This window comes from Salvia splendens, chromosome 16 (genome assembly GCF_004379255.2).
Source record: "Salvia splendens isolate huo1 chromosome 16, SspV2, whole genome shotgun sequence".
Taxonomy (NCBI): domain Eukaryota; kingdom Viridiplantae; phylum Streptophyta; class Magnoliopsida; order Lamiales; family Lamiaceae; genus Salvia; species Salvia splendens.
The window spans coordinates 20,444,525-20,463,791 of record NC_056047.1 but is presented as its reverse complement, the minus strand read 5'-3'; the positions used below and the strand labels follow the sequence as shown (position 1 = coordinate 20,463,791).

At 38.6% G+C, this 19,267-nt stretch overlaps 1 protein-coding gene across 3 annotated transcripts; it reads right to left on the bottom strand.

Moving 5' to 3' along the window:
• Nucleotides 1-100: 100 nt before the first annotated feature.
• Nucleotides 101-18,151, bottom strand: LOC121771783. 3 transcript variants are annotated; one of them, XM_042168662.1, is made up of 26 exons: nucleotides 17,992-18,151; nucleotides 17,340-17,527; nucleotides 15,126-17,240; nucleotides 14,404-14,479; nucleotides 14,044-14,166; nucleotides 12,756-13,011; nucleotides 12,211-12,684; nucleotides 11,951-12,136; nucleotides 11,335-11,625; nucleotides 9,748-10,392; nucleotides 9,066-9,450; nucleotides 8,824-8,966; nucleotides 8,344-8,514; nucleotides 7,915-8,127; nucleotides 6,561-7,115; nucleotides 6,404-6,463; nucleotides 5,952-6,274; nucleotides 5,185-5,608; nucleotides 4,358-4,828; nucleotides 4,128-4,244; nucleotides 3,757-3,878; nucleotides 2,935-3,640; nucleotides 2,338-2,592; nucleotides 1,860-2,042; nucleotides 1,307-1,648; nucleotides 101-1,218 (listed from the first exon to the last, which is right to left on the bottom strand). In XM_042168662.1, the coding sequence occupies exons 2-26, from the start codon at nucleotides 17,518-17,520 to the stop codon at nucleotides 469-471; spliced, it is 9,567 nt and encodes a 3,188-aa protein (XP_042024596.1). In that variant the 5' UTR covers nucleotides 17,521-17,527; nucleotides 17,992-18,151; the 3' UTR covers nucleotides 101-468. The 3 variants fall into 3 exon arrangements, with proteins under 3 accessions (XP_042024596.1, XP_042024594.1, XP_042024597.1); XM_042168660.1 differs by lacking the exon at nucleotides 17,992-18,151 and adding an exon at nucleotides 17,955-17,971; XM_042168663.1 differs by lacking the exons at nucleotides 14,404-14,479; nucleotides 15,126-17,240; nucleotides 17,340-17,527; nucleotides 17,992-18,151 and adding an exon at nucleotides 14,247-14,338.
• Nucleotides 18,152-19,267: the final 1,116 nt, after the last annotated feature.

Here is a 19,267-nt window from a genome sequence, read left to right as displayed (position 1 = left end):
ACTAACTTTTCCAACTCATTGTTCTTTACATTTTTTAAAATCCATGCTCATACCTGACTCCTATTGTAGGACGGATGGAGTATGTAACATTAAAACAAAATAATAAAATAAAAACATTTTATTATGCATAGAACGATATATACATATTGTACACGTTTTACAATGTCGCCAAAAAAAAACATGGATGCTTCACTCTCAAAAGAATCAACTTGCTGCCTACAATAGAACCACATGTCAAAAAAAAATACAATTTCCTCATCAGCTCTATCTACCTGCATCGTTTTGCACAGCTCTAAACTACTTCAAATATATGACACCACAGAGCAAAAAAAACCCCGAAATCGAAATGGAACCACTCGAGTAGCCTTTAAACTTCATGTGTTCGAACAGCGCCTGAATAGGCTCAGTTATTGATTTGTACTTACCATGCACGGAGATGGGTGACTGCTCGTTGCGCGTGGAGGGAAGCTACATCAGAGGGAGGTACGCCCCTCCATGTCCTTTCCTCAGGATAAGGGGTCCTGCATTTTCCGGGACCTTGTCCAGTTCCCTGTTGGTTGTTTCGATTATGTCATCAAATCCAGTGGCTGACGCAGCAAGATGTTGTTTTAACCTGATGTCTCTTGTCCTCCTCAGCAAGCATCTGAATGATCTACCAAGATACTTTGCCCAATCTGCCGGCAGGCCTCCTCCGGTGAGCCACACCGAGAACTGGGACTGGTCTCCACGGGCTTGCATCTCGGACCGATAGAATCTTGCAAGTTCAACTAGCATTGATGGCTGGAGAGGTAATACAGCGACAAACTCAGCTACAAACTGTTCGGTGAGCTCGGGGTTGAGCATCTGTTCCCAGAGAACCAGAGCCCACTCGCTCGGCTGGTTGAGGCCGTAAGCTTCAGCAACTATTAAGGCCTCTTGAAACCGAGACTGTTCTACTAATATTCTCCGTGCATTAGTTTCGGAAAGATTGAGCCATTTTGTGTCTGGCATTCGTATCTGCAGCGACACAAGTGATGCCTGAGCACAAGATTTGCGAGTTTTGTTGCCAGCATCGATAGATGAGTGCACTTCTGCAGCCTCAATGAAATAATGCATGGATTCAAGGAGCTCTTCGTTTTGATCCTTGTCGTAACGAAGAAACCACTGCTGGGATAATTGTTTTGCACGTAACTCCAGAAGTGCAGCGGTTTCGTGCTTCATGTCAAAGTGATTATAGACCTGCAGGAGAAGTAGAGAATGTGTCTTTACCTAGAGGATGGTCCAAATGTTAATTTCGAATCATAAAGGAACAGGGTACAGCACGAACCATGGCAAATGCATCGAGATCACTTGGGTTAAATTGCTTGAGTGATGTCAGAACAGCCATTCGAAAACCCCTAACCGCCTCAGCAGTTCCACTGTTGACATCAGCAGCTGCGGAAAATTTTTGAAGGAGGAGATCCAGTTGGCCATTCTCGATTAGTATCCCAAGTATGAAATTAAGAGCATGGAAGTTTCCAACTCCTGTTATCAAGCGCGCAAGACACGAGAAATCGCCCTCCCAGACATAAGCTTCTACTCTGGTTGCAGCAAGAGCTACGAGCACATCAACGCCATCAAGGCATGCTGACAACTTATAGAAGTGATGGGATAGAATGAGAAGCTCAACCTGCATCAGTTTGTGAAGTAACTAAGTTACCATCTAAAACAGAACTGATGAAACGACAATTGAGGATAGTTGCATTGGAAGGGAATCCCCGTTCACATTTAGATTTAGTAGAGCAGAAATGTATAAACAGGGATCATGGTGATTTTGAACATCATTAATTGATGAATATTTCACCACGACCTTAACCTTATTGGAGGAGAATAAAAGTTACCTCGCATGCGTGGGGTATTTCTTGCCCTGTGATTACTAATCTCATCAAAGCATGGCCAATTTCCGAATCAGAAGGACAAAGCTCAGCCCATTTTAGGAAGTCAGAAATTCTCCATAGCAGTGGAGCAGGTCCTTCATCCTTCTGAAAATCCATATAACCCCCACGGTGTGCTGCTAATAGACCCTGAAAGATTTCAATAGAATGACATTAGATCTCAAGAATTATACTAATACATTGCTGAACCTGTAGGCTGCGAACGATTCAATTTCAATGAGTAAAGAATTTGAAGCCCATTTGACTTGTCATATATGTGATATATTAATGTCATGTGTTGACCAGAGAAGGGATGCTTTTGCATTGTAAAACTGAAAAATACAAGCAACCACTGCAGCTTCTTATCTCAAAATCATACAAATATTATACAGCAATGTTTATTTTTTATTTTTAAAATAGCATTAATAACAAGCATCAGATTCACCTTTAGAAATGATTCAGCGAGAATTTGGGCAATACTAGCAGCTGGCATTGAGTGTGTTTGAACTAAAAGATGGGCTTCCTCAAAAGACTCTTGCGCTTTGAGAGATAGCAATTGCAGCAGCTCTATTGGCTGTTTGTCGAATGCCTCTGAAAATGTTAAACCAAGCACATTTGCAGCTTTCACAACAGAGATTATCCTTCTGCATATCCCACGTCCGCTACCCTCCTTAAGTAGACTTGGGAAACTCTCCAGGGTCTATGTAATGCAATTGAAAATTAAAATGAAACTTTTAGTTAGCACTATGATATAGGAAACACTAAGAAAAAGGCTTGAAGCAAGAACAAGAGATAAAAACATGAACATCATACAGCACCTCTATGACCTAAATCCAAATATCATGAGACAAATAATATCTCAAGCCAACACCGCAGATCTAACTTAGCAGAAGTTGCATTGGGATGCAGAAGTCACAACGTTCTTGCATACCAGAGAGGGGAAAAGATTGACAATCACTAATGTCTGAGTGAATTTGCAGGCAAGCTGAAATGACTGTGAATTTCCAATAATAATTATAAAATAGTAATACACAGTTATTACCTGCAGGGGATCAATCACTTGCTGCTCAGTCAGAAGATTGCATGACTTCATAACAGCGAATACATCATCGTCCAGCATTGGCATTGACACTTTCATGCTTGAAGTTGAATGAGCAGCAAGCTTCAAAGCCGCATCGACAATAAAAAATTCAGATGGCATGTTGTCTGGAGAAAGTTTATTCTGCAGTTGTCTAGCAGCTGTTATGTGTCCAAAGTCCAACAGTGAAAGAACAGCTCTATTGAGCTCAGCAGGTCCAACTCTTTCCTCCCACCTCGATAACGAGGCATCAATTTTTGAACTTTCATCAACTAAATGTGTCTCATCTCTAGGGTTGAGAGGTATAGATTCAGAGTCATGCTTTTTGTCTCCTGAATCAAACAAAGGTTTTCTTGATGACGCAAAGCCTTTTGCTCTCCTTTTTGTCTTTAAGCCGCCGTCGCCAGTTTGAGTCATCCTAACATGAGGCTGACCATTTTCTCTATCATTCCTCTCAGAAGATTTGAGCCTAAGTCCATTCATATGATTATCCATTTTTGCAACAATGCTTGCTGTACGGTCCATTAAATCAGAACTCTTGCCAGCTCCAGGCTCCCGGGCGGGTGAAATTAATGAATCATCACCTTCATTCTTTACCAGAGCTTCTGATTCCACAGCTAAGAGCCACACTCTAGTTTCAATTTCGCGTAGAAGGTGTGGTGGATAAACCCTGCAGATATCATTCATGTTTAGTACCACAATCATTCAGTAGAAAGCAAGATTAAGAAAATATTTACATGAAGACACAAGGACAAAAAAATTATTAATTAAAAAATGAAAGCTCACGGGTTTGACAAAGTTGTCATTCCACTCAACCACTGCAGAGCAAGTAGCAAAATCTCATGAAGTTCTTTTGCTGAAATATCTTTTTCCACAGCTTCAGCATGTTTTAAGAAGAATTGTCCAGCCTACATATACACAGAGGAGCACAGTTCATTCAGCTAATGATTTGCTTACTCAAATAGAGATACATGGCAGCAGATGCTGGCAGCCACATAAACCGGTCCTACAAACCCCTTTTCCAACCACTGATCTTACCCCACCCCATCGATGACAAAAAATGAAAGAGTCACAACAAAATAAAAGATATATACCCCACAATGAAGGATTATGTGATGTTAGCCATTCCTTTAACCTCAGTTGTGAAATAACCTTACCTGCAATGCTGGGAAGGAATATCTGATGAAAAGTGTCTGGCAGTGGCTCCACAAAGCAACCCTCTCTTCTGGGATATCCCAAAGAAATTCCTTCCACTCGGCAACCATGGCTTCAGCCTGACAATTACAGAGGAACGCATGAACATCTATTTGAATAAATTATAAATGAGATACTCTTGAGATCTTCTTGCATTTATAAATGGAAGACAAACGATAAAAAATCATGTTACCTGCATTTCAGTTACATGATTGGCTGCAGATTTCCAACGTGATTCACCACTGGCCTCTAACTTATTTGCCCAACAGCGTGCTTGTTCCCAATACCCATTCTTTTCCAATGCAGATAGAAGTGAAGCATCATCAAACGTTTCATTTCCAAGGAGGGGGCATTCATCACCCCTCATAGAGGGTTCAGCCATATCTATTTTCCAAGACAATTGGCCATATCGTGCAGCAATAGACCCTCCATCACCAAAGTCAGTAGCAGCAAGGAGCCTTAGCAAGCATCTTTTCTCGTATGGGGATGGGCAAGTTAAAAGGATGGCATCAGCAGCTTTGACAGCAGTGGAAGTTGTCCACGAGTTCCCAACTTTCCCTTCTCTTTCCCAATTAGGTAGTGCAAGAGGGGACTCTTCCTTAATTATGGTTGAAAATAATCCAAGATGTGCTGAAGCCTCTGAGAGGAGCATGTGTGAGAAAGCCTAGGGAAGAATAATAAATCAATTAAGCAAATGGTCCAGCTGAACACTGCTGAACACTGATGGAGAAAATTGAAGTACTGTGGTGTATATAGTAACTTAGGTTCTTATCTGTATATTACGAAAGAATAGCTCAGATGATTTGGTAATAACAACCACTTAAAAGTAAAAAGGTCTTCAAAAGAACAAGAGAACAACAAGAGGAAACAAAATAAAAACTGTCACATTTTACATTTCTTGTTCAGGCATTATAAAACAAGACTATATTTTTGTACTGATTCTACTTCCTAAAATATAGTACAATTTTCCAGCTGACACATTCTACTTATACTGATAAACTGTATTGTACACTAACTAACCTGAAGAGCACGGATGAAAGGTAACAGTGAGCATGACGGTAGAAATATTTCAAAAGCTTTTAGCAGAGGAAGGAACAGGTGCTGCTCACAGAGGACAGCCACCATTCTTGACAGAGTGTTAGCCATGCTATTAGAGTCAGTCCAAAACTTGGCATCTTCATCACCTATTTTATCACTTCCCTCTTCATGAAGAAAACCATGAGTATTAGAAAAAGTGGAGCTTTTAGAACTTATAGAATCTGTTGATGTCAAAGAATCCAGTGGAACAGGTTCCTGAAGGCGCCTACGCTTCGCGTTTTTCCTATTATAACGAAATGTTATGGTTCTAGCACCAGGAGAAAGGGCGTTGGTAGCCTCAACAGCAGCTCCAACATTTTTTGAAATTTGAGATGCAATGTCATTAACTTTAATGGCGGAAGTCTCCCTGACAAGACATGAAAATTTGCATTATATTCTCGAAATTAAAGAAAAGAATCAAGAGACAGAATAAGACTTGGAAAGGTTCAAAATTATGATGTAGAACAGTAAAATATAGAGGCATAGTAGAGAAAGTAGTAGTTTTTTTTTATTATTCAACATAGGCCACATATATATAGTACAAGAGACTAAGCTAGGCTATGTCACATCACCGATGTGGACCAGAATACATATAATATATGAACATATGATATGGAAAGATCCACGAGACTGATTTAGGGAAATACTTAAAGCAAAACAGAAAATAATTTTAAAGAACTTTGCTGATGAGCAAGGATGATAATGGAAACCTTGCTGCAGTAATTTCCAGCCAAACTGTCAGGCAGGACAATGGGGAGACATCAGGAAAGCAAGAAGCAACCATAGCCAGAATCGACCAGCTTAAGTTCTTTGCTTTCAATAGAAGAGCCTCTCCAGGTCTTTCATTTCTTTCACATCCCGCTATAATTCCAAATAATTCCACAGGCATGCAAAGATTCTCATTTGACAGATAATTTTTGTCCTTTTCTCCAGTATCCATATTCATTGGTGCAGTTTTTTTCCTGGACTGCATGCTTCGCAAGACTGTTGTAATGTGAGATTTTAAACAGGGGTCACTGAACTCCTTTGATGCCTGATACATGGCAGACAAGGTAAATATGGAATGGCATCATCTACTATCATTTAAAAGGAAAAGGACAAAGTAGTCAACCGCAGGGTTTATTTGTTCTGGACTACATACATTCTAGGATATGAAGCTTACCAGTTGCATTACTGTTTCAAAAGTATATTTCCCAATTTGAACTTCGGACAAAAAGCCAACCTGTTTAAAGGTTGGTAACAAAAATGACGTCACTCTTAGCCACCAAAAAGACATTAATCAACAGATCAAGAATAACGATACAGAATAAATAGCATACCCAGTCGTTGTCCCTTGCTAATACAGCAAGATATTTAGTGCTTAAAGGAATGTTATGCATCTGACAAAAGGCTGTGACCAATTGCCAGTGCTGGCTTGTGGCTTTCTGTTGAGACCTTAGCTCAGCTCCATCTCCATTTCCACTTGACAACCAAGACCCACAGGTCATGCTATTGGATGGCAATGGAAGACTTGCCTTTTCCAAGTGCTGAAGAACAAGCAATAAAGCTCGTGACGGTTGATTCAAAACACTATTGTTTCGGTCACCTTTCTGCATTATGCTACTAGAATATTTATGAAGATAATCATCTGCCAGTGCTCTAGCTATAGATTCTGTTACGTCTACTTCAACAGGCGGCTGAAGAAAAGCAGGGCTCCTAGGTGATAGTTGCATATGCTGATTGTTCTCGGCAGACTTGTAGAATGAAGATATTCTTTTCAGGGCAGCAATATCCATTCGGAGAGTACTAGCAGATAAACCACATAGTTCCAAAAGAAAAGCGCATGAAGCCACCAATGCAGAGTCATCAAAATGCTGAATAGCAAGGGGTATGACCTGAACAACAGAAGACAGACAGAAGTGAGGGCCAGATTGACACCAGAACAAGAGGGTACACCAGATAATTATCCGAGTTCTTATACTGGTTTTACTGTGAATGTTTGAGCAGACACTTATGTCAAGAGAATATGAAGGTTATACGAAAGTAAAAACAAAGGATTTTCCGGGGGGAGGAAATAAAAATATTCAGCTAACATTTCAACATAGCACCTCCTCATGGATTCCCTCTATCATAACGCTATGTCATTGTTGTAGTTAGATCTATCGAGCTGGTTTTCTATATGCATTAGAATTCTAGTTCCTCCACAAATCTAATTACAATATGACAAAATGCACTTATTACATCCTTTACAGGTGAAAAAACTTGCTTGCACAATCAATATTTGGAATAAACACTAATGCAACTTTAAAAACCTGTGTCCACTATCCAGAGAACATTGACATATCAACCTTTACGGGGCAGGCTGAGAGGGAGGGAACACCAGATAGTGAACTATGGTCAGAAAGTTACATCTCTAATCATTTACAACAACGTCAGTTTCAGTGATTTCTACCATGACTTCTAGATTAGATTATAACTCCATGAACTACAAGATTTCTACAGAGATGACTAACATGTTTACAGTATTAGCATAAAGCCATAAACATTCTTTTTCTCTAGAGTTTAGCATATTTAATCATTATTTCATGTTCCATCTGAGCTAAAACAATAAACATGCAGAAAATATCAGTTGGTTTTCAGGTTCATCTTATCAATGATAACTTTCTTTGCTAGGCATGATGACTTAATTCTTACAGATGAAAGAAGAGACTCTTCACTCTCAGTTATTGGTGAGAGAAGGATCAGCACATCCGATTGTATATTCGTTTGCCCAGTTGATAGAGATTCAGGTTGGTCCCTATCCTTATTATCAGATTTCAATTTATGGACCCTTGCTGAAAGGAGATGGTTTAAAGCAGCTAATGCACGCCCACGATGCAAATGGTGTTCAAGTCCAACATCAGCTCCCTGAAGACAAAGCAAAATACAATATTGCACGATATTAGATGGAAGAAACAGGATCAATATGATTGAGAATAAATTTTTGCTATGGATTCATGACATTCCAATACTTGGATACAAATTTTACTAGGTGTATTTTGAAAAATGGACTATCTGAAGCATCTCAAAATTGGAGTTTTCCAGTATGCATGACTGGATTTTCAAGAAACATAGATCAATTACCTCTAAAGAAGATGAATAGAGTTCCTCTTCTATATGTCTCTGGATGACAGCTTCCCAGGATGTGGCACTAATCTGAGCATGACCACTTGAATTTACGACATAATAGATGTCTCTTAGAAGAGAAAGTTCTTCAGTCTCTGAATCAGCTAATGATTGCCAGCCAACTGGGCCCTGCTCAGATAATAAATAAATTAATAATGTTAAGAATATTAGTATCCCACATCGGTGATGTGACATAGTCTAGCTTAGTCTCTTGTACTATATACATGTGGCCTATGTTGAGTAATGAAATACACCTACACCTACACCTACAACTATTCTCTACTATGCCTATATACTTCTCCGCATATATCTATATTTTACTGTTCTACAAATAAAAATGTAAAAGAAGAAGAGAATTGGAGTAGATTATTTGAACTCCCAATTCATGATATGTCAATATCTTATATAAGTAGATAACCAGTGCAGTGTCAGAATAACCTGCACATAGAGCTGAATCAATCTCCGTACAGCCTTAGGGAACCAGCATGGAATCATCTGAAGAATTGAAGTATCTCGTAGGGAAGAGAAAAATACACCTTCTCTCCAGTTCAAGTAGTCTAACAACTCAGAATATCCTGACACTATACCAAAGAATACAGTTATAAAGGGAAGAGAATATGGAATGATATTCAATGGTGCAATATCTCACAGGAGAGTAGAGAACAAGCTGAAGAACTCACTTTTTGTCTTGAGATTGCGGCAAGTCGGATCTTGACCAAAACATGCTGCTACAAGGGTGTTCCATAATGTAGGGAACCGATGAAGGACTGGTCTAAGGTTCTCCAAGGTGCATTGAGCAGAGCTACAGTGTCTTTTTACACTGCCACTACTAAGGCATTCTTGTAGAGGAGCAGGAGCGAACATCAATGTGGCTAAAGCAGCCATTTCCCCTGCTCCTTCTGCAATGTCATCAACAGCTTGGATGATGTCATCCATCTCCACAGTAAGTTTATTACCTGGAACAGAATTTAGAGCAGCAACCGCACGAGCATTCGAAAATGATGCATCATATTCTTTTCCTTTAACCCTCATTAAGAGCAAGCACTTAACCCACTCATTATCACCCTGAAAATACAATCAGTATGAATAAATATCCTCAAGTTGCTTGATGTAGCATTACCCTATCACAAAAATAAATTATCAAAATAAAATCTGAGAAATACACAATAAATTTGCACAAATCTCATCAAGGGCATAACTTCAAAGGGAAAAAGTTATGTAACAGCCACAATCTACTAATTGGCAGATATTTTGCATGTCTAAGAAGCAAACTATATTATGTAACATCTAAGACCACTACATGCATCTCTTAACCAGAGAACCCAAACTGAATTATAAACAAATAATAAGTGCTGAACTTACTGCTGCATCCAATAAAAAGGAAAGGGAACTATGGTCAATAGCCAGTTTGTGAGTGTCAAGATAAATGTCCAGAAGGTATAGCAAGTTATACTGGGAGCAGAAATGTACAACAACTTTATGTAGAGATTGCATTGCATCTGGATCAATAGATGCATCACCAATAACTAGTAACTCAGATGAACCATCATTTGCTCCATCCAGGAAAGAAGTGTCATGTAAATCACTCATAAAACCTGACCGGGCCAGCAAAGGTACAATATCTGATACTCGGTCCCAGTAATCCACCAAAAAGATTAATTTGTGTGCAAGCTGCTGCTCCATTAGCCTCCTTAACCACACAGAAGATGACCTGTTTGTAGGAAACCTGAAAAGTCTGATGTTTTGCACATTCATGCATACAGTGTCCAAGTCTTCAAGGAAACTTGAGTATTTGTTGAATTCAGGGGGCTCCTGACCATACTCAATGGATGAAGCTGGACGTATATCATCCAAGCTTATGCTAAGGCTTCCAGGAGAGAGTGCATATGGTGGAACTACCTCTAGTAGCTTTGAAACTTCTAACCAGTCATTATGGCATACATGATACTCAACTTGAGATTCCCACAAGACATTAACACCCATAAGAAGAGGTTGGTCCAGAAGTATCTGCACAGGAAGTAAAGATGCTAAAACTGAACAGTAGTTCCTGTGGGAATGTTTTCTATCTATTATTGATAACAGAACAAAAATACTGAAAATCTACATAGTTTGGCCCTTTGAATCATGAATAACATTTGCATCTGCATTCTCAGTCACATACTTACAAAATGGAATAAAAAATTCACAAAAATGACTCACTAAGAAATAAAATCAATTCAAGATATGACACATGTTTTATGCATATTTCTTACGATAAACCAAGTTGGGACTTGGGAGGGAAAAGAAAACAAAACCTCCAATGATACAAACAGAAATAGCTAGGTCTAGGAGGAATAAAAAGCCACCAGCCATGACAAATAGTGGATTGTTTCTTTGAATCGGCACATGCAGAAGTCTGAATAAATACTAACATGGCATGCATAATTTATCCTACAGAATTAAAGTTAAGCTATTTAATCTATGTGGTTCTTTCCTAAGACTTTTAAAAGACAAGTTTTCTGTTATATCCTTCGAGTAAAGACATTATACCATCATCAAGATCGTCTATGGCAGTTCTTTCATTTTCCAATGCAAACAAAAAGACATTCTTTAGGCGTTTCTAAACATGTGTTCCTATCTAAGAAGGAAGAAAGGTTTTTATGCTGAATCAATCTGTTAAATGCCTCAGTTATGCCTTAGACAACTACACATCTTCAACCAACTCCACGAGATTCTTTGAGAATATATAAATTCAACATAATCATGCCTTTATAAATGCAAAGAATGTTCTGCAACATTAATTGCAGGAAGCTTATGGTCACCATTTATAAACTGAGCCAACTAAGAAAGATATACACCGGAACACACAATTATATACAGTAGCTGGATCTTAGTCAAGCCAAAAAGAAATTAATGGTATAATTAGCCATGATAAAATATTTATTTTGAAAATTGCATCATCTTACTTACACGGTCAACAACTCTTTGATCCCAGGCATCCGACCAAGCTGCAGCAGCAGCCCAATAAGCAGCATGGCTGGTGTCATCATCTACTTCAGCAGCGATAGAATGTTTGTCAATGGTCGTCCATGAACCCAAAACAACTCCATCAATCTCTCCACATGAAATGACAGGATTGTCAAATAGTGGGTGCAATAAGTGCAAACTTATCTCCCCAAGTGGTTCTTCATTAGATGTTCTCTTAAGCCCCTTTCTCCTGGTAGCTAGTGTACTGAAGAAACTACTGCAAGGATACACCCTCTTTGGGGGGGAATAAATTACTGTTAGCTCATTAGAAATTACTGCCAAAAATGACATCATCCCAGAGCATAAATGCATAAAACCCATCTCTTCATGAAAACGCAATAAGAAATCCCCATTGAAAAATGGCATAAAATGGTGTAGACATGCAAACTAACCCACTACTAGTCAAGACAAGGTGTTAGCTTTCTTTTCAGGAAAATACTGTAATAAGGCTTCTTTTTATTTGATTTAATAATTAATTCTGAATTCTATACAAAGATTAGGCATTATTCTCGGATACAAGATCTTGGAAAGTTATATTTCATACAACGAACTCACATACCTCTACTAATGATAACATTTCCAATATCTTTAACTCCTGTGGCCCAAGGTATGCATATCTTTTCATCTCTTCTGCAACTAGCACCCGCAGAGATCTTCTGACAGTTCCAAAAACTAACTGTTTCAAGGTTGTTTCAACATCCTCCCCAAGCTTTTGCAATGTTGTTGTACCAAGCCCAATCTCACCCTATCCATTGCAACTTGAAAATAATTAGGACGCCTGTGACACATTATTTCAACTTTAATATTGGATCAACTAACCTTTACAAATAAATCATATGCAATTGCTCTTCCAGCAATCCGGACATCATTAAAGGTATCACGAGTTTCTGTGTCCGGTAACAAATTGTTCACATGATGTAGATGCAAGCTAAGCACGGCTAGAGGAAGACGGCCAGAAAGCAATGCATCACTCACAACCGTTTTAATGTCCATATTATCAAGCTCCCAACGTGCTATCATATCTTTTGGATTCTCTATTCTAGAAGTTCTTTTTCCATATGTGCTTCCTTCAGAAACTAGGATAGCCTTATTAAAGTTCTGAAAATCTTGGAAATCAGCACCAACTGTATCCACAGGCATCAGAGCAAGGTTCTCTTCATTACTCAATTCAGTTCCAGTTCCACGTTGATCTGATCTAATCAGCGATGAAGTATCTTCCAGAACAGCTGGATTCTTGTATTCATCCTCCAATCGACCAGTACCAACCGTGTTCACCAACCCAGCATTAACCGTCTATAACACAAGAAGAGTAGTCATTTATAATTATTCTCTACATAAAAACAAGCAAACCATTAAGAACTTACCAATACTTGTCCTGGTCGTCTGAATTTTTCATTCAACTGCTGCTGCAAACTCCGAATAACCACCAAATATCGTGCTGCTTCAGCAAGGGTTCTTGAAGTTCCCTCTTCATCATGCTTTTTTTCTGTCAACTCCAATAGAGTATAAGGGCCTTCATTACTTCTAACCTCCAATGGCTTCTCGGACACTTTCTTATGATGCAATAGGCCATATTTACGTATGACCCTAATTGCATAATTGGTGGCCAATGCTAGAAGCCTGCATTACAGTCACTGAAACCTAGTTATGGAAATATATCAAACTCCCTCAGTCCCACGTTACTTGAGGCGTTTCTTTTCGGCACGGGATTTAAGAAAGTTGTGTTTAGTGAGTTAAATAAAGTAGATGAGAGAATAAAGTAAGATAAAGAAGAGAGAGTAAAGTAAAGTAAAAGAAAGAATAATGTAGGTGAGATTAGATGTTTTGTTTTTAGCCAAAAAAAGAAATGACTCAATTAACCTGGGACAACCCAAAATGGAATACGACTCAAGTAACTTGGGATGGAGGGAGTAAAATTTGTTTGAGCACATTAAATGTGATAATCTTATCTACTAGTAGCATCTATGCAGGTGGTGCCAAAAAGGGGAATTTGATTAGAATCAGCTAGCATAATGGTACAACATTGAAAGAAGTCAAGAAACATATGATCACTAGAAGACTTGATGCAAAGATGAAGCAGTTCGCCGACCCCTCCCCTCACTCAGACCATATGCAACAGATTTAGCTTTTATTATGAGTTCTCTGAGCAAACATATATGTTACATCAAACAAACTTACAGTTGTGGAACATGCATTTTGATTTTGAAACTATAATTATGAAAGTGCCTTTACAGAGGTGTCAGATATCTGTGGCGGCTATAAGCTCATTATTTAATAGTTAATGTCTGATTAGGCTGCGATTTGTATGTCTTAAACTTAGATGAGGCACTTTGGTGCTACTGGAGAAAAACTTGACCAGTTATACTTCATTCAGGTCAATGGTTCAGCCTTGACACCTAAAGGTGATGCTTGTAAGGTTGATGGCTTCTATATTGCAGTAATGGAGATCCAAGTAGGAAAAGCAACCTCATTCAAACTTGAACTGCCTCAGTCTGAAGTTCAAGATATAAGTTTACAATACATATTTTTAAATATTACATGAACCATCATCTATGGAACCCTTATTACTAATTAATGCAAGCTTAAATCATATGACACTAATATTTCAGATATGTAAGATACTGCAGCTGATAAATCAGAAGTACATCATACCTTGATGCAGCAGAAACCTCACTATCGTTGCTTACTTTATTGAACATCAGATAAAAAGCTGCAAGGAGCAACCTCAAGATCCCTTCCACTGCCATATCAACCCTCATAAGCACTTCCAGAGAGCTGGTTGTCAAATTTAGAAGCAAAATTTCAGATTCTCTATCATAGCACTTCATCCTTTTTCACGAGTTATCAAACTATACCTAGATTATAAAACATAATGCATCCATTCAGGAATACCAGTGATGTGCAATTCTCACACTCACAGTAACTTCAGTTTTTTCGTAATTTTCACATCACCTGTTATTATCATACTGATTAAACTCAAGTAAAAGAAGCCACAGAAACATGTAACCTTACTTCTCAATTTCATCAAATTCAAGGTAAGCCAAAGCCAACTGCAAGTGACGGATCCGAGAAATCCCCAATACCCAGCCTGTAACATTTGAGTAACAGATGTTAGAAATATTGTTCTGTACTATGACTTCCCTCATTAACGAAAAGCAAACTTCTTATCACATCCACGATCACATATGACTCCTAACTAAGAGGAGTATTACAAAAATTGGAATTGGCAAAACCAAAGCTTAAATGTGATGATAACACATTCAACTTTTCATCATCATCCAGGCATCTATCAGAGATTCAGAAACATGTAATGTAGAAGACTTTGACAAATCTTTGCATCTAGAAGAGGCAGCAGCAAAAGTTCTAGCTAATTACGTAAAGTTACAGATTACATCAAGGTCTCCTAGTAACACAAACCATGTCCGCCCTGTCACTTATATAAGAAAATGGAAAGTGTTAATGCGCACATATATAGTAATAACATGAAGAAAATGTGAGCATCAAACTGCCTTGATCTACTATGACATACTCCCCGGGAACAGAAATAGCTTACCACTCAGAATCAAAAGTTAAATTGGGCTCTAAGGATGATATAAAAGGGGCTGATCTGAAAATACAAAGCATTTGTGGACATCCCAAAGAGCGAACTAGAGAATCCCTTACGAGAGAGAGAGAGAGAGAGAGAGAGAGAGAGAGAGAGAGAGAGTTCTTAATACTTTTGAGGATATTCTTACCATTTTCCAAGCATAACTTTTCTGCAACTTCAAGGCCTTCATATAAAAGAACTCGATCCAAAACCTCCACTTTCCATGGTGAGAAGGGTGTTTTAGTTCTAACTGTTCCCATAAGATCACCTGCCCCATACATTATGCTACTAGAACAATTTGGTATATGATATCCAATTGCCTCAACAGGAAAGAAATTTGGGGTAGTTGAAATCGAGGGAAGAACAACCGAGAGACCTCTTCTGGTCAACAAATATAAGCACCCATTGAAATTGCAGCCAACAGCTTCATCAGAAGAGGTCTCCCCAGTAGGCATGACATAATTTATATCATCATTCACAACAAAATCTAATTGTAGATTGGTATGCACAACTTGACATCGTCTCTTCTCATAACTATATCTCTTAATAAGGCGAGTAACTCCAAACTGAGAACAACAGATAGCATCATCTTCACTGCATCCAAAAGGGGGTATAAAAGCTTTCCTTATAAGGCAAGATGGAAAATCAGAAAGCAGTAGCTTATTCTCGTTCAACATATGGGTTGCATTAGAAAAGGTCATAAGATACGAGCCATTGTTACCCTTTGATTCCTTTATATGACTATTTTCGTTTATAAGATTCTCTTTACCAATGAAATGAGAATATCTACCATAACCTGCTAATCTACTAATACCATGAGCCTTTGATGTATTAGAAAGTACCCTTTGGTATCCAATCTCAGCACCCCCTACCTCCCAACCCATTAAAAGTCCAAGATCTGAATAGTATTGATAAGGGAGGACGTCTTCTAATGAAAATTGTTCTTCAAGTACATGGTTATCAGTAGGTACGACATAGATTACACCAGATTCATCCATCACACCTAACAATAAGGAATGAGGAAATACAAAGAGCCTTTTAAACTTTCTTCTGATGGTAAGACTACCAATACAGTGCCAAGAGCTTGAAGAATAGCCAGGTCCATTTTTCCTAAAAACATCAACAGATGCTATATACTCACCAGTCATTGCACCATACAATGAGATTGTGCCAGATGTACTGAGACAAATAAGAAATCTATCAGAAAACCTGAAGTCTATCCACTCAAATGGACCTGTATCAAGTTTTTCATCAAGCTTTGCTGAGTATAGCCACTGTATTCCCCAGTTCACTGTTCTGGCCACTGAAACCAGATTTTTCGTGTAGTTTCCATCATTTAAATTGCCAGTATCAACAGCTGTAGAACTAGTATTGGATAGAGCAAAGCCAACTAACTGATGCAAATTGTTAGAGAAAACTTTGGTGCACTTATACGGACCATTAGTGACACCACTTTTCAAGCTAGATACACTATCCCCTGCAAGTGATGTGGCAGGTGAACTAGGATCTGTATCTGATCTATTGGTAGTGCATCCCATGATTGGCATGCTGGGATTTGTTTGATTACCTGGTGATGTATCACCAAGAGACACGGGGTCGGAGAATGGTGATTCCTGGTCATATATCCTAAAAGAGACAACTACATCATTCGGAAGTAATGGCATCTTTGGGTACCTAGAATAAACGTAACCACCAGATGTTACGCTTTCAACTTCAGTCAAAAACGTTTGCATCCATATCTTTGGACTAGCTAACCGACCATCCCTATCTGGGGCTTCTGCATTAGAGGTCCTTTTCCTGGTGGTCTTATCATGAGATTCTACTTCTTCATGAACCTCAATATCTGGAGATAAGGTTCTCGAGGGGCCCCACTCCATCCACTTCCCTTGCCCAACATCCCTTGCTTGCTCAGGTTTTATTACTCCACTAAATTTACCAAACTTAGAAAAAGCATGTACAACTACCCCTTGTCTTCCAGAGACAAAAAGTAGCTCTTCGAATGAAGCCCCCTCATGCTGATCAAATGTGTCCCCGCAGAGACCCCATGCCACTGAATCTACATCAGATATAAAAGCACCAGTAGATTCTTCAATACTAACTCCTGAACCCGATGTGTAGCCAGTCTTTCCATCCAAATCTGCAGTGCCAGGAGAGCCAGAGATACTTTCCCTTGGCCCTGATATACCAGGCTTACTTGATTCTAGTGGATCAGCAACTATTTCATCAGAAAAACGTTCAGAATCATTATCTCCTATACATCGACCTGGTGTAGACAATAAATGAACACAACAAATTAACACTATTCTTTGGAAATGTAAGTGTTATGCCTTTAAGATTAACATCGAGTAAGTTATGAAGTCACCTTTAACTAGGGGAAACCATAATGCCTCAGAATCATAAGAAAGTAACAACAACGACTTTCTCGTTGGAGATATAAAACCCTCACGAAAACTAGAAGGGGTATATGGAAACTCAGAGGGACCCCATTTCCTCAACTGCAGTACTGGGAGACCATCCTCGATATGACGGGAATCAAGATCCATAGACTCCCTGCGTTGAAAAACAACCAACCAATTGATTAAAAGTTAAAACCATCCATTGACAGCTAAAGAACAAACCATAAAACTCTCAAATTGCATCTTGCGAGTTAATATTGAGCTCCTGAACCAGAATTTCTTCATTCATCATAACTTAACTTGAACTAGGTATTAAATTCAAGTTTAATCAATACACAAAACCAACACTTGATCATCGAAGTAAGCAAAATAAGTTCAATTTTCAGCTCAAAAAACATTCAAAACAAAATCACAATTAAACGTTTCCACAGCATCACTCCTTTCCAGCTACATAATATACAATCTGCTCACAATCAAATCGCCACAAAAAAAGAAACGCAACTGGTAATTAAACCCATTCATCGAGCTCAAGCAAGAATCTGAGAAAAATAAATTAAAAAGAAATATGCATTAATACGCACATAATCTGTATGAAACAGTAGCAGCTGGGGAGTAAACCTGATACGACGACGTTCTAGATGATCGGTTTCATCAAGGCAAATGTAGTCTTGATTTTTCTCTTCCAGTTTCTGAGATTGGAACAACGGAAAATCGAAATTCAGAAAATTTGGGGGCACGATGTCTTGATTTAATTAATTATTATTATTGGTGTAGTTTAGTGTTGGGCACCTTATTGAAATCGATTTTGGGGTAAAAGCAATTAAGGGGGAAGCTCTAATATAGACGACGTCGTTTCGAGAATCGTCGTTCATGTCCACCTAGACTAAAATTTGTCACAGAGTGAAATTGACAACCATATGTAAATTTATGATATTATACGGTACTAACTTTAAAGTTTGTGAAAAAAAAATAATACTTTCACTGTCTTATTACAAATGAAGTATTTCTTTTACATTAATTTTAAGAAATTAATAATAAATACTTCATTCCTCCCATAAAAATAAGGACACTTTCTTTTTTCATCAGTCTGATACAGATATGCATATCGCATGATATGCATACTTAGTTAAGTTTAGTTAGGATTTATTATTATTATTTAAATTAAGTTTGTTAGGATTTATTATTATTTAAATTAGGATTAAATTTGTTGCTATATTTTCTCACTTGTAAGCCTATAAATATAAGTCTCCACAACGATAAAACCATATCTTTGGAGAGATCAATATTCTGGGCGGTTTTACGGTGGCCTCCTGCATGAGGATTGGCCTCCTTGTGAGGATTATTTTCTTGTCTTTCTTTTGTTCGATTAATTCTAATGGTGTCAGTTTTTGTTCTTTAAATCTTTGAGCTTCTTTCTAGTTTATATTCTTGTTCGTCAGCCTTTACTCCTATCAATTTGGTGCGGTGAACAATGGTCAATTCTCGGACAGAAGCCACACTTGATGTGGTTGGATTGGAGAAGGCTATAGCAAAGATGGAGAAATTCTCGTTGGAGTTTCGAGCTTCTCATGCTTCACTAGTGATGACCTTTCCAACGTTAGATGGATCCGAGGCTCTCGCGTGGCTCGCGCGGGCAAACCAATATTTCCTCATCAACAAAACCCCATTGGATAGACGTGTCGACGTAGCCATCAACGGCATATCTGGTCCAGCAATACCCTGGCTAAAATTGCTCCTTATGCGTTGTTCTTCGTTGTCATGGGACAAATTCACGCAAGAGTTGTTGCGACGCTTTGGAGATGCTGTTGTTTGTGTTGCCAAAATCCAGCCAAAAATCACACCCACATCCAATGATAGTACCGCAGCTATCCTACCCACCGTGACAGCACCATTG

Coding starts and splice junctions, on each gene's coding strand:
- LOC121771783 (XM_042168660.1), bottom strand. Junction 17,241..17,339: donor ATGGTTTCCCCTAGTTAAAG/GTGACTTCATAA, acceptor TGTCTACACCAG/GTCGATGTATAGGAGATAAT. Junction 7,116..7,914: donor AAGAGTCTCTTCTTTCATCT/GTAAGAATTAAG, acceptor TCTGTTGTTCAG/GTCATACCCCTTGCTATTCA.